At 40.3% G+C, this 14696-nt stretch overlaps 1 protein-coding gene and 2 long non-coding RNA genes across 3 annotated transcripts; all 3 read left to right on the top strand.

The window, feature by feature from the left end:
• The first annotated feature begins 214 nt into the window (after nt 1–214).
• LOC141905673 (ubiquitin-fold modifier 1) lies at nt 215–2001 on the top strand. Its single transcript, XM_074794642.1, has 5 exons — nt 215–304; nt 402–458; nt 1205–1262; nt 1355–1427; nt 1802–2001. Exons 1-5 carry the CDS (start codon nt 297–299, stop codon nt 1891–1893), a joined length of 288 nt encoding a protein of 95 aa, XP_074650743.1. The 5' UTR covers nt 215–296; the 3' UTR covers nt 1894–2001.
• Nucleotides 2002–8822: 6821 nt separating this feature from the next.
• LOC141906452 (uncharacterized) lies at nt 8823–9403 on the top strand. The gene is made up of 3 exons (XR_012619334.1): nt 8823–8862; nt 8939–9299; nt 9369–9403. It is a non-coding gene; the product is annotated as an uncharacterized LOC141906452 (long non-coding RNA).
• A 110-nt stretch (nt 9404–9513) lies between these two features.
• Nucleotides 9514–10113, top strand: LOC141906451 (uncharacterized). The gene is made up of 3 exons (XR_012619333.1): nt 9514–9563; nt 9643–9757; nt 10025–10113. It is a non-coding gene; the product is annotated as an uncharacterized LOC141906451 (long non-coding RNA).
• Nucleotides 10114–14696: the final 4583 nt, after the last annotated feature.

The raw sequence follows: 14696 nt of genomic DNA, 5'->3' as shown, positions 1-14696 counted from the left end.
GACCCTCGCTTGAATCGACGTTGTAGTGACTGATTCAGGTTAGAAGTGTGTCTGATCAGGGAGGTGGGTCTCCCTGGTCTCATCATTGTTTATTGTAGGCCAGAAATAAGGGCAGTTTTATAAAAGTCTTGACGCAAGAATTCCATCGTCGTTCCTCTGTACGGTTAGCACAGTTTTTGTTTTATACGGCCCCGGTGATATCACATCACAGGTTTCCGATCCGTGCCGTTTAGCGACCCTACACTCCGTCATGCCATGTCTGCTGATTGATAGATCCACCGTGTAAAGTGTTAAAAATGGCTCAGTAAGTGAAAATTGCAACATATTTTATAGAATTTCACACCGAAAAACGCGTCAATTTTCATTGAAATTTTCTGATTTATCGTTGTTTCTATTTTTAGACCTAAAGTAACATTTAAAATAACGTTGACATCTGATCCTAAACTGCCGTATAAAGTGTAAGTAGTGTGGACTGGTTACAGCAATCCTTCCTCCTCCGGCTCCAGTTCCTCTTTTCTACCGTAGCTTGGATCTGGAGCTGAGTCGGGTCGGGCCACACTGAGGGGCTAGGGGTCTGGAGCTGAGTCGGGTCGGGGCCACATTGAGGGGCTTGTGGGGTCTGGAGTGGAGCTACCTACTACATTGAGGTAGGGGCTTGTCACGATTGAAAGTGAATGGATGATATGAATGGTATGACCAACCCCTGTTGTGCCTCAGCCTGTGTTGTGTATTCCTGCCTCAGCCTGTACTGTGTATCCCTGCCCGCGCCTCAGCCTGTACTGTGTATCCCTGCCCGCGCCTCAGCCTGTGCTGCGTATCCCTGCCCGCGCCTTAGCCTGTACTGTGTATCTCTGCCTCAACCTGTGCTGCATATCCCTGCCTCAGCCTGTGCTGTGTATCCCTGCCTCAGCCTGTGCTGTGTATCCCTGCCTCAGCCTGCGCTGTGGTCACTGGTTGTTACCGATAATGTAGACAGCCTCAGTTGGCGCTCAGTGGGATGCTGAATGACAAGCTGGTTCGAGTCCTGACTGCTTGCAGAGTGACACTGACTCCATACAATCCTTGAATTGAAACTCGTACGCAAGAATCAGAATGACTCCTATCAGCAAAATAGTGTTTAGTGCAGGAATAATGCTGCAAAGTATCTACTGCCTAAAAAAGTCCTATCAAATCGCCTGGAAAATGATTTTTGGTTCTCTTTCAGGCTGAGCGTTCCTGAAGGCACTCCTTTTACTGCCGTTCTCAAATTTGCCGCTGAAGAGGTAAGATATATCTAAACCGACCTAACAATGTTCCTCATCAGTTGTGAATTAGTCTCTTTAAAAATGAGAATTCTGATTGAATTTATTTGCAGTTTAAAGTTCCAGCCGCTACTAGTGCTATAATCACTAATGATGGAATCGGTATAAACCCCGATCAGAGCGCGGGTATGTATGTTACTATCGGTTACAACATGAATGTTACACACACTGTTGAGAGGAGAAATATTCATAATTTGTTTCATAACAAGAAAGAACGCGATGAATGCATTCTGTCGACAGAAATCCCCGATAACGAAGCCTAAATTGAAAAATTCTATATCAGAATGATTGTATTTGAGGAGAGACGTTTCGGCTAACAACTGTTAGCCATCAACAGGCGTACTGTACTGTTTTTCAATCTTGGCTTCGTTATTGTGGGATTTCTGTCGTCATCATCATACACGGATATTGTGTATCTTGTCTAAGAATGCATTCTGTATTTGTTGAAATGAAACGTTTATTTTTGATTATTAATAAATGAATGTTTCATATTATTTTAGGCAATGTTTTTTTAAAGCATGGATCTGAATTACGATTGATACCACGTGACCGGGTCGGTAGTCCGGACCAGATCAGCAGTCCGCATTTATGAAACTCTTCCTCTCATAGTTAATTATATTTATTTGTCAAGGATGTTTTTATTTATACAATGAAGAAAAAAATATATAATTGTGCTGTCAATCAAATAAAATCATGTGAACTGATGTGAATTGTGCGTTCAGTTTGTGAATTGTTGCGGGACTGATGGTTAGAGGCCAGCAGGAGAGAGGAACAGGGCCCGGGGTGGAGAGCAACAGGGACTGATGGTTAGAGGCCAGCAGGAGAGAGGAACAGGGCCCGGGGTGGAGAGCAACAGGGACTGATGGTTAGAGGCCAGCAGGAGAGAGGAACAGGGAGGGTGGGATATGAATAAAACTTATTGAAACTATTGAGATCCGAGGAAAGTAAAAACTACTGGGTTAGTAGAACATGGTCTGACAATCTTGGAGAATATAGTTTAATTTGCGTTGAATTCTTCCTGTGGCATATAACTATGCCGCTTTACCGCGTGTTAATACATTCGCTGAAACCAAATAGTTCTATTAATAATGGCTCAAATATATATTTCAAAAGCAGACTTTCCTTTTATAAAGCTCTAAAGTTGGTACAGTTATTAATTTCAAACAAACTAGCGTTGAGTGATGAATGAAATTTGACTTAAGAAAAGATCTGTATTCCTCACATGCCACAGTAAAATGGCAAGACTGCATCAGATTACAACCGTTCAGTGCTGCCCCTATGAATTACGATAGCGGAATTTCTGTGAACTAAAGTAGTAATCCACGGGCCTTTGAAAATTCAGGAACCTCGAAACGAATGATTAGATTGGTAAAGAGCGTGGTTTTCATTAGAATAAATATTGTGTAGAATATAGAAACCCAATCTAATCGAAAAGAAGCCGAGACCTGTAATAGACTGGTTGCCGGTTCCAAACTGCGAATGCAGGTGACGGTGACCAGTCTAGCGGCGGGAATCCCAATCTGAGGTACACTATGACGCAATATCAAAATGGCGTGCTTTACCATAACACGAAATTAAGCAAAAACCTCACCTAATACAAACATTGCCACCCTCCTTCCCGACCCCTGAAATCAGTATTTCAATATTTGGTAAGTGTTTGTAACATTGGTTTAAATGGCGAAAAATATTCCATCTCAGATATTGTGGAAAATCATATTATTTCAGAGTCACATCCTACAAACGGCGGTGCACATGGTGGCGCTCAGTCGAGCATATCGACGTCATTCCATCCTGATATATCTAGACCACGATGGGCTTCACCTCGCTGTTTTGTGATGGGAATTTGTTCTAAAATGATTCCATCGACTGATTACATCGAACAGTGTAAGTTTATTTCATCAGTCGCCTCACCAAACAAACCTGCCGGACGGACACCAATGGCAATAGGCCTCTACAGGCCTCCGTTCATCCATGATATCGATGATGATCTTCATCGGTTTCAGTAACAGATAATATTCACGCGCGTTAGAAGCAATTTTTGATTGCTGCGGCCAAATGCAATTTTTGACAGGTTCTAAATATTGCCGCGGCGAATTTACTTAATTTCTTCCAAAATGTGATATTCAAAGAAAAAAAAACGTCATTCAGTAAATTATTGCCGTGGCTTTCACTGCTGCAGTCGCTGCACTTCCAACACCACTGATATTTAAACTGTTCATTTCTTCATTACTTTCTTGTTTATATTTCATGTTGAACTCTAGATACAAAACCTAAACTGTGGATAGAAAAACCCCGTAAATCCAACTGCAGATTGGAGCGAACAATTTAATTTGTAAGTTTGAATTTTGAATTTGATATATCTGCAGTTATTTCTAAGGAAAGAAAACAATCTTAGATTTGTCTATTATAGGTATCACTTCAACATGTTCAATGGGAATTTTGATTCAGCACAGGAAAACAAGGAATCACTCTTAGATTCTGCACAGGATATCAAGGAATCAGTGTTTCACAATCAGACTTTTTTGGTTTCGCGCCGGACATCGGGAATCATTCTTGGATTCAGCACAGGACAACAAGGAAGTGTTTTACTACCAGACTTTTTTTGATTTAGCACAGAACATCGGGAATCACTCTTGGATTCAGCATGACATCAGGAATCACTATAGCCTATGTGGAAATTCAAGATAAGTTACATTAATCTTCTTTATTTATCGGGTGTTGAATTAATTTTAAGGGACCAATTTTATATTGTTTGTTATAAACCATGTTTTGAAATGAAATCTCAGAAACCTGTTGCATTTCAAATTTCTTTTGGTGAATATTTGGCTATAATCAGTTCATGGTTGGAATTGTTATTTCTGTAAGCGGGTTTACAGGTTTTCTAAATTGTGATCAACTCAAATGTTATTTCTAATCAATATGAAACTGGTTCCTGATGTCAATAATACAACTGTTATCAATCATGTTCCTTCGTGACAATCAGATCATGTGTATCTTAAGAGTTAGAATTTCTGTAGATTAAACTGCTGTACTTATTTCATACTGATTGTACAGTTACAGATACATGTAACATTGTGTACAGATACAGAGTACAGATCACTGCATTACTTCATCCTGTGATTGAACAGTGATTTAATGTTCTTTCATCTTCATTAGATTCTCATCCGTCTAACTAAAACATCAGAACATTTCAACTCATCTAACCGTGGGGTTCGGGGAGGGTGGGTATGGTTGGGGGGAGGGAAGGGGTAGAGGGAGGGTGGGAGGGAAGGGGTAGAGGGAGGGATGGGGTGAGGGAGGGTGGGAGGGATGGGATGAGGGAGGGTGGGAGCGATGGGACGAGGGAGGGCGGGAGGGATGGGGTCCGGGCGGGTGGGAGGGAAGGGGTGAGGGAGGGTGGGAGGGAAGGAGTATGGGAGGGCGGGAGGGATGGGGTGAGGGAGGGTGGGAGGGATATAGGGGTGGTGGTAGGACTTTGGAGGGAGGGATATAGGGTGGGGCTTTAGGGTTTAGGTACAGGTTTGGTCGTAGCTTGTTTTAGTCTTGAAGTTCAGGATATTTCAGAAAATGTGTCCCATCTTTTTATTATTCTAAGAAAGGATTAATCATTATGAAACACGTCATGTGGCCGCAACATGTCATGTTACAGTAAGCTGTATAACCATCGGCCAATTGGACTCGTTCTATTTTACTAGTTGTTATTTCTATGAGACCCGGGTTTGATCCCCGGTGAGTGCGCACGTTATTTCACCGTCACTTCTCTCAATCGTTATGAGATAATTGCCCCCAGATTTCTGAATTGGGACGTTTCAATTTTTAGGGCCATTATTTAATGTTGTCAGGAATGAGAGATATTTTTTGAATGATCACAAACTGCTCCTTGGCTCCGATCAAAAAACGGTTTCATTAATAATTCAATGAAACAACAATCATACGTAATAATTACTGTTGATATCTGGCGGTTTACTGATACATTTCCAGCTGAAAGATGTATTTTCTTCTGTGCTATTTTAAAATCGGCTGTAAATACTGAGAACTGTATAGGACGACTTAGAAAATTGTTGACGAGAGTCGAGATGCAGTTCACATTCATCGCTGCTTCCTCTTTTTTCTGCAGATTCTTAGACAGAGACCTACTCTTCATTTTTGGAAGAAGAGTATAGAACTCATTAGAATAAGTGATAGGTTTTGTAATCACTTTTATTGACACACTTCTTCATTTGCCTTCATGGCACAGTATATCACTATTCATAGATATCCTTAATAATTAGTTATCTCCTTTTCAAAAAGTTGGGACATATTTTCTGAGAATAAACTTTACAAATTATAGGGGATATCTAGTGTATTTTGCCATTTTTCACGATCATATTAGTTTATGAAAGTCATTTCATCCTCCGCTGTTATTTAAGATTCTATCAGTGCTCGATCAATTTGTCAGTTTATAATTGTTTTTAGACTTCGATCAATGTATTATTTGACAGTAGACTCAAATTAGTGAATTATCACATTCAGTGTGTATGTAAGTCTTAACTTAGTGATGAGTGATGATTCTCCTACTCAAAATATGCAACTCTCAATTTCTCATGTTTTCTCATATTATAAACTGCTCCACGTATGAAAATTCATCTCTAGTGCAACCTTTATATACAGTTACTGAACTACACTTAGTTTATCAAACCAGGGCCATAAAACTGACTTAACCTTTAATGAAGGCCATGAGCCAAATTTATTCTCATGTTATCAAACCAAAGCCGTGGGCTATATTTACCCCGCGTGGTCACCAAATCAGAACCATAGATCAAACTTTAACTCTTCGGTCACCAAACCAGGCCCATGGACCAATCTTCGACTCTTTGGTCACCAAAACAGGGCCATGGAACAATCTTTGACTCTTTGGTCACCAAAACAGGGCCATGGACCAAACTTTGACTCTTTGGTCACCAAAACAGGGCCTTGGACCAATCTTTGACTCTTTGGTCACCAAAACGGGGCCATGGACCAAACTTTGACTCTTTGGTCACCAAATCAGGGCCATGGACCAAACTTTGACTCTTTGGTCACCAAAACGGGGCCATGGACCAATCTTTGACTCTTTGGTCACCAAAACAGGGCCATGGACCAAACTTTGACTCTTTGGTCACCAAAACAGGGCCTTGGACCAATCTTTGACTCTTTGGTCACCAAATCAGGGCCATGGACCAAACTTTGACTCTTTGGTCACCAAAACGGGGCCATGGACCAATCTTTGACTCTTTGGTCACCAAAACAGGGCCATGGACCAATCTTTGACTCCTTGGGCACCAAAACAGGGCCATGAATGAAAAGTTGTACAAGTTATTTCTGTTGCCTTCACGACTCAGTGTTTGAGAATGAAATGATTTATGTGGAACTAATGACGTAGTTAATGAAAGATTCATCTGTATCAGTGTTGCTGCTGGTGCTGATGCTGCTGGTGCTGATGCTGCTGCTGCTGCTGCTGCTGCTGCTGCTAGTGCGACTAACACAAACTTTTGTTGTTTGTCTCTAAAAGATTAAACTTGATCCCAGTCGGAACTGATGAGAGTTCTAGTGACACGACAAAATAAGGAAAAGCCATATGAAAAGAAAAAAATAAAGCGAACGCGTGAGCTTCTAACAACAAGATAAAACAGCATGAAATGCTGATAAAAAGAGTGGGGTCCGAGAGCAATTCGAAGGTTTAGTGTCCTGCACGCTTAGAGGGCGGGCAGGGGTCTATTCCTACCTCGACTCAAAAAAAGATGAAATATAAAGAGTGGGGTCTGAGAGCAATTCGAAGGTTTAGTGTCCTGCACGCTTAGCGAGCGAGCAGCGGTCTATTCCTACCTCAACTCATGTGCTAAAAATCAGAGAAAAGAGTAAAAATGAAAAATGGCAAACGAAGGAAAATGGCTGGAGTTTGATTTGTTCCACTGGGTTCAAGTGTTAACTTGAAAAGACAATCAGATTTACAATCAAATGGATTATTAATAATCCGTTTGACGTATATATTTTGTAAACATCAGCAGTTCATAATCAATAATTAATAAATCTTATGAGTAAGTTTCCATTAAACAACTTGCTTATATAAAACCTCTAGTAGAGAGTAGAAATATCTCATCTAACTGTCATTAGTCCACAACGGTTTCATAATAAGAGTGACAACGTTGAATTCGTGAAGCAACATAAATAGCATTAATTGTTTTGATCTCAGCCATCATTCTTGTCCTTGGTTTGTGTTTGCCTTTCTCACGACATTTTGTGAGTGGAGGTTTGGTTCGGGCTTATTTCCTCGGTTCGGGTGAACCCTCCGTATACCTCCCCCTCCCTTACAACATTTTTCCCCCTCCCTTACAACATTTTAAATTAAGTTCCTCGGGTTTGGTTTGATGTTTTGTAGATGAAACCTCTACAACTCAAACTCGCATCATTTGATGAAATGAAATCTGTTTACAGACGACTGCTGCAACTTGTCGTGAAACTGAGATGTATTGTGAATACTTATTAGAGGGAGTAGAAATAATAGGAATAATTTGAATGAATTCGATGAAATTGATAAAGAAATCATCTAAAATTCAAGTCATGTGATTTTCAAGACCGCACTAGACATATAATCATTTGAATGCCTACAAAATTGTAGAAAAGTATCTGTGAGTCCCGTCAATGATGCAATTGATGTATGAAATTGATATGATTGTGAAAAATGGCAAATCGTTTTGAAGGCTAGGTGGGAGGGCATTGAGGGAGGGCTAGGTGGGAGGGCATTTAGGGAGGACTAGGTGGGAGGGCATTGAGGGAGGGCTAGGTGGGAGGGCATTGAGGGAGGGCTAGGTGGGAGGGCATTGAGGGTGGGCCAGGTGGGAGGGCATTGAGGGAGGACTAGGTGGGAGGGCATTGAGGGAGGGAAGGGGTAAGGGAGGATGGGAGGGAAGGGCGAGAGGGGCAGGAGGGAAGGGCGAGGGAAGGGGTGAGGGTGGGCGGGAGGGAAGGGGTGAGGGTGGGCGGGAGGGAAGGGGTGAGGGTGGGCGGGAGGGAAGGGGCGAAGGAGGGCGGGAGGGAAGGGGCGAGGGAGGGCGGGAGGGAAGGGGCTAGGGAGGGCGGGAGGGAAGGGGCGAGGGTGGGCGGGAGGGAAGGGGCGAGGGAGGGCGGGAGGGAAGGGGTGAGGGAGGGCGGGAGGGAAGGGGTGAGGGAGGGCGGGAGGGAAGGGGTCCGGGAGGGTCGGGTCGGGAGGTTAGATGAGTTGAATTGTTCTGATGTTTTAGTTAGATGGATGGGAATCTAATGAAGATGAGAGAACATTAAATCACTGTTCAATCACAGGATGAAGTAATGCAGTGATCTGTACTCTGTATCTGTACACAATGTTACATGTATCTGTAACTGTTCAATCAGTATGAAATAAGTACAGCAGTTTAATCTACAGAAATCCTGTACTGTTTCTGTCTGATTGATTGATAATTTGAGATGTTACATTCTGCTCTTTTGTCACTGATTATTGTTTCTTTTTCTTTTCAGAATGAAATGAATGCAATAGAATTTACTATCTAAACAGGCTCATTTAAAGGTAAGTACAAAACTGGTAATGAATTTCTCTACACAATTCTTCACAGTCTCTGTTATTGTTTTACTCTCATTTACAGGATGAGATACATACTGCAGCACCAGTAGCAGCAGCACCAGTAGCAGCAGCAGCACCAGTAGCAGCACTAGTAGCAGCAGCAGCACCAGTAGCAGCAGCAGCAGCAGCACCAGTAGCATCAGCACCAGTAGCAGCAGCAGCGGCGGCGGCAGCAGCAGCAACAGCAACAGCAGCAGTAGCAGCAGCAGCACCAGTAGCAGCAGCAGTACCAGCAGCACCAGTAGCAGCAGCACCAGTAGCAGCAGCAGCACCAGTAGCAACAGCACCAGTAGCAGCAGCAGCACCACCACCAGTAGCAGCAGCAGCACTAGTAGCAGCAGTAGCAGCAACAGCAGCAGTAGCAGCAGCAGCAGCAGCAGCAGGTAAAACCTGTTTGGAAATTCATTATTTTTAGAGAACTGGTCTATATAAATTATTCTATCTGTTTCCAGCATTCAATCACTCAAAGATCACTGCTTAGTTTGAAGTGAGTTTTCAATTGTTAGAACTCATCTATGTCCTGAAGTTGGAATTATCAACATCTTAATATTTTCCATACATATTTTCAGTTAACAGAGCAATGGAGGTTTTGGTACCCAACGCAGTCAACCTCAAATACCGCTGGCTTGAAAACATTGACGAAAATGGTAAGTCTTTGATTTGGTGTGAAACTGCTCTTATTTCATAACAACTTAACTGACAATTTCTAAAAAAATTTGTTTTTAGGAGCTGAAATAACTGGAACCCTTGATAGAATCTGTGAACAGTAAACATTGGGAATTCACTTCACATTTGTTTAAGATGGACATCGCTTTAGATCCTCAAAACCAATACGGTACCGGTAAATATCTCTACAGATTCTAGTCTCTGTTTGACTGTACATTTATAAACTCATTTCCTGATTAGAAGCTACATTAATCAGTGAAGGCGAATTTTCAATCACTTCTATTCTGGTCAAAGTTCGAATCATCAAAATTATACAACTGTTGTATTCTAGGGTCTAAAATAAAGCTGAACTTGCAGTTAACATTGCGCTCCACAAATCAAACAAGTCAGAAATGTTTTATATCGATTTATTGCAGTAATTTGTGGTGATCTTCAATTTCAGTTTTTGATCGGTCTTTACTATAGGATGCAGTCTAAAGCTACCATCAAACACCTCAGAAATCTGCATATACTCGACACATTGTGATTAACTACTCATTAACGTGGTAGGTCTTCTGTCAATCGAACACAAACAAGTTGCAGTTTCTATTTATTTCATTAACCATTTTCTGGCATAATTTTCTCTTTCCAGAATGCAATACGCCCAACACTTATTGGAGCTGGAGAAATTGAAAATATTCACAAGAAGCTGTGATCTAGTTGCTGAAGCTGTTTTAAGAAACTACCGGTAAGTAATATCCTCGATACAATTCAACCTGGTTCTCGCTTGTTACAAAACTTAACAGTTCAATTATTTATGTATTTATTTTCTCAGAAAATCATCAGTTCTCTTAACTTCATGACATTATGACTGTTGGAAGTGAAATCCTGCTAGATGGCACTGAACTTATCTGATATGAGTTTAGAAATGGTGAGTATTTCATCACTCCACTGTGCTCTAATACAGTCAACCCCGCATAAGTCGTAGCCCTCGAGACTGACTGCCGCTTTTTCTACGACTTACGTGATGTACGAGTCACGTGTAAGTCGTATTTTTACGAGTTATCTATAAGTCGTGGTTTTATACGAATTCCACGAATAACCTGTAAAAATACAATATATACAACGCTCAGATTCCAGCTCGGTTCGTCATATTCCCGGTCGTATCCTGAGCTGCAGATCTGAAATCTACCCTCAGCCACGTGCACCATGCAGACAATTTCATAAGAAAGTTTAAACACTGACACAGACAATATTGTGGCGTATTTTTATCTGCTGCCGGCATTTCGGGCTACGCGAGGTATTTAGAATGGATCAGAAGATTTGGCTTCTAAAATTGATATTTACGTGAAAATACGAGTTATAAGCGTAATATTATGAGAAGAAAAAACTTGAGTGATTCTCCGGAAAGAAGTGCGGCTGCTGCTGCTGCTGCGGCTGCTGCGGCTGCGGCTGCTGCTGCTGCTGATGCTGATGACTGTTTATTCAATTGAACATTTTCAATGTAATATTTGCAGACGTTTTTCTCTCTAATTCTAGGATGAAGTGGGGACCAATATGCCATGTGACAAGGACAAGGACCAGCTATCTACCCGGAGATTGATTTGCTGCCACTTATTTCCCAGATCTGCAATTGTAAAGTTTAAAGTCAAATATATTACTGGTATTATATTGTGTTGGCCGACACGGGCAGGCGACTGTTGTTCTGTTTGTGATAGTTTCATAGACTGCGTAATCACATATCCATAAAAACAATGGAGTCATCCCCTGATTCGTCTCTCAAAGCTGTGGTATCATTTTTGCTAATAGAATAATAGCCTGACTCGGGCATAGAATATAGGATTTAAACCCTGCTATATGCAAATTTAAAAGGCGTAATTTATTTATCAAGAATCAGAATCAAAATGATAAAAGTAAATGAAGAAATAACTAGAACAGCCTATGCACAAAATAACAAAACCTCTCGACCTAAACACTTAACAACCTCTAGCTTTACTTTTCTCAATTAACTTGTTTTTCCCTCACTATTTTTCCCTGTTTTTAGTTATTTCTTCAGACTTGACGATGTCTCTAGAGAGACTCATAAATGTTGTGTCTTCAAATCCCTTTAAATTTGTGTGAAGTGGGTTTTAATTTTTTAGTGAAAATTAATTGATGTAATTTTCTATTAAATATAGCAGCGATAATGGGTTTTCTGCCTCGCTAAGCTAATCACAATTGAGGGAATTAGAGAAAACCCTAATGATGGGCTTTCTGAGATGGATCAAGGGCATGAGATAATTTACGCACTCCATGTAACTGCATTAGTTTGCAATTGTTTGTACCTCGGGACCCGGTTTCATTAGTTTGTAATTGTTTGTACCTCGGGACCCGGTTTCATTAGTTTGTAATTGTTTGTACCTCGGGACCCGGTTTCATTAGTTTGTAATTGTTTGTACCTCGGGACCCGGTTTCATTAGTTTGTAATTGTTTGTACCTCGGGACCCGGTTTCATTAGTTTGTAATTGTTTGTACCTCGGTACCCGGTTTCATTAGTTTGTAATTGTTTGTACCTCGGAACCCGTTTTCATTGGTTTGTAATTGTTTGTACCTCGGGACCCGGTTTCATTAGTTTGTAATTGTTTGTACCTCGGGACCCGGTTTCATTGGTCTGGTTTTGTATAAATATGTATGATACTCATGTATAATGTGTAATGTAAACTTGTGTGATATATTTTGTTAAATGGACATATTTTGTACGACTTTAGTCTCACAATCAATGAAACCAAGAAGTTGAAATATCGACAGGTTTTCTTTATTATGTGACTATAATATTTCGTGTGAACTGTTGTTCTGTTTTATTTGAAATAAAGATGAATTTTCTGTGTTGTTTTAGTTGTGATTACAGACGCCAGCAGTTTCACACACACTCAGTGCGTCACACGTAAATCCCACGGGTTCAGTTTCATAGAAATAACTTACTCTATTAATTTACTCAAAAAGTATTCGTTCAAACTCGAATTGAGTAAATTATTTCTAAGTTAAATTTTTTAAGAAATTGAGCCAATGGTCCAGTTTCACAAACCAATTGTATTCAAACATGTTTTATTTTGGAAAAAGTTTGAATCAAAGTGAAGTGTGTTATGAGATTTGCCACGGGGTCCATTCGACGAATTGCAGTTGACCCTATGTAACGGTTATGTTAAACTGATCACGTGGACCCAGTTTCCTGAACATAGTTTTACTCTAAAATTCATACTTAGTGAAACTGGACTCGAACTAAATTAGATACCATACTCGCTATTTTAGTGTGTGAAACTACAGCTTCTAAACCTGATTGAAACCCTTTCGCACCTTGAACCAAATCCTACCAGGGTACGGTTTCACAGATATGATTAATTTCTTCATTATTTCAGTTTTTGTTGTTCCTTTTTAGTTGTTAATCATGACATAATGACGAAATTAATCTACTTGGCCTTTTGTGAGACTTGACCCCTAGTTGTCGCTTAACATTTATTTCTTCAAAAAATTGATCGTGTTTGTGAAACTGCGACCCCTGGTGTTCGGCACATGTAGTCCTCATGTGAGGATTCATACCCTGGCATGCGAAGTTATCATTCTTACCCTGGTATGCGAGGGTTTCAATTCGATACTTTACCACACCACTAACGTTGTATTTACGTTTTGAATAGAAATGCCTTCCTGAAATAAATGAGCAATTGTTAACAAATTTGGAAAACAATGCGGAATAAATGGACAAATGATGCTGTAAGTTTTGTGTGCGATATTTAAACATTTTTCGAAAAACAAACGCAGTAACTCTAGTGTTGGCCTGGTAAATAAACGTAGAATTCCTAGTGTTGGCCTGTTTAATAAACGCAGAAACCCTGGTGTTGGCCTGGTGAATAAATGCGGAAACCCTACTGTTGGCCCTGTTTAATAAACGCAGAAACCCTAGTGTTGGCCTACTGAATAAACGCAATTACCTTAGTGTTGGTTTTCTGAATAAATGTTGAAACCCTAGTGTTGGCCTAGTAAATAAACCCAGAAACCCTAGTGTTGTCCTCTTTAATAAACGCAGCGCATTGAAGAAGAGTCAGTGAGACACATAAGAGCTGTCTAGTCGGTTCAGCCAAATTCCAATATATGGCGATCACGTTAGAAATCTTTATAATAACTCGTAAAATTTCGTAAAACCGTGTAACTCGTAAGTCTTAAGACTTTTGAGGAATTCCATAATATTTTTGGGAACTATGTTTTCTTGTTTAACTCTCAGTTGCTTCATGAAGATTCATGAAACATATAATGTTTTTTTAAAGCATGGATCTGAATTACGATTGATACCACGTGACCGGGTCGGTAGTCCGGACCAGATCAGCAGTCCGCATTTATGAAACTCTTCCTCTCATAGTTAATTATATTTATTTGTCAAGGATGTTTTTATTTATACAAATATATAATTGTGCTGTCAATCAAATAAAATCATGTGAATTGTGCGTTCAATTGTGAATTGTTGCGGGTCAAATGTCGTTTTCAATCTATAACAAACAAAAGGAGACGAGGAATGAAGATAGAGCGAACACTAGAGGAACAGGGAGTAAGAGGCCAGCAGGAGAGAGTAAAGTAGAGCAGATAGTGGGGGGGGGGGGCATGAATAAAACTTATGAGATCCGAGGAAAGTAAAATCTACTGGGTTAGTAGAACATCAACTACTACAATTCATGGTCTGACATTCTTGGAGAATATAGTTTAATTTGCTTTGAATTCTTCCTGTGGCATGTAATTATGCCGCTTTACCGCGTGTTAATACATTCGCTGAAACCAAATAGTTCTATTAATAATGGCTCAAATATATATTTCAAAAGCAGACTTTCCTTTTATAAAGCTCTAAAGTTGGTACAGTTATTAATTTCAAAGAAACTAGTGTTGAGTGACGAATGAAATTAGACTTAAGAAAAGATCTGTATTCCTCACATGCCACAGTAAAATGCGAATTTTTTTTCACACCAGGTCCGCCATTTTGTTTCTACATGTGACATGCTATCACGTGATCTCAACATGTAAACGCAATAACTACCGGTATACATAAAACACGTGTTCCTTATAAAACAGGAATAAGTTGAATAACGAAATCCACTCAGTAACAAAACGAGAAT

The sequence above is a fragment of the Tubulanus polymorphus genome, chromosome 5 (genome assembly GCF_964204645.1).
Source record: "Tubulanus polymorphus chromosome 5, tnTubPoly1.2, whole genome shotgun sequence".
Classification (NCBI taxonomy): domain Eukaryota; kingdom Metazoa; phylum Nemertea; class Palaeonemertea; order Tubulaniformes; family Tubulanidae; genus Tubulanus; species Tubulanus polymorphus.
The sequence above is the reverse complement of the archived record's forward strand: the minus strand, read 5'-3'. Positions and strand labels throughout refer to the sequence as shown.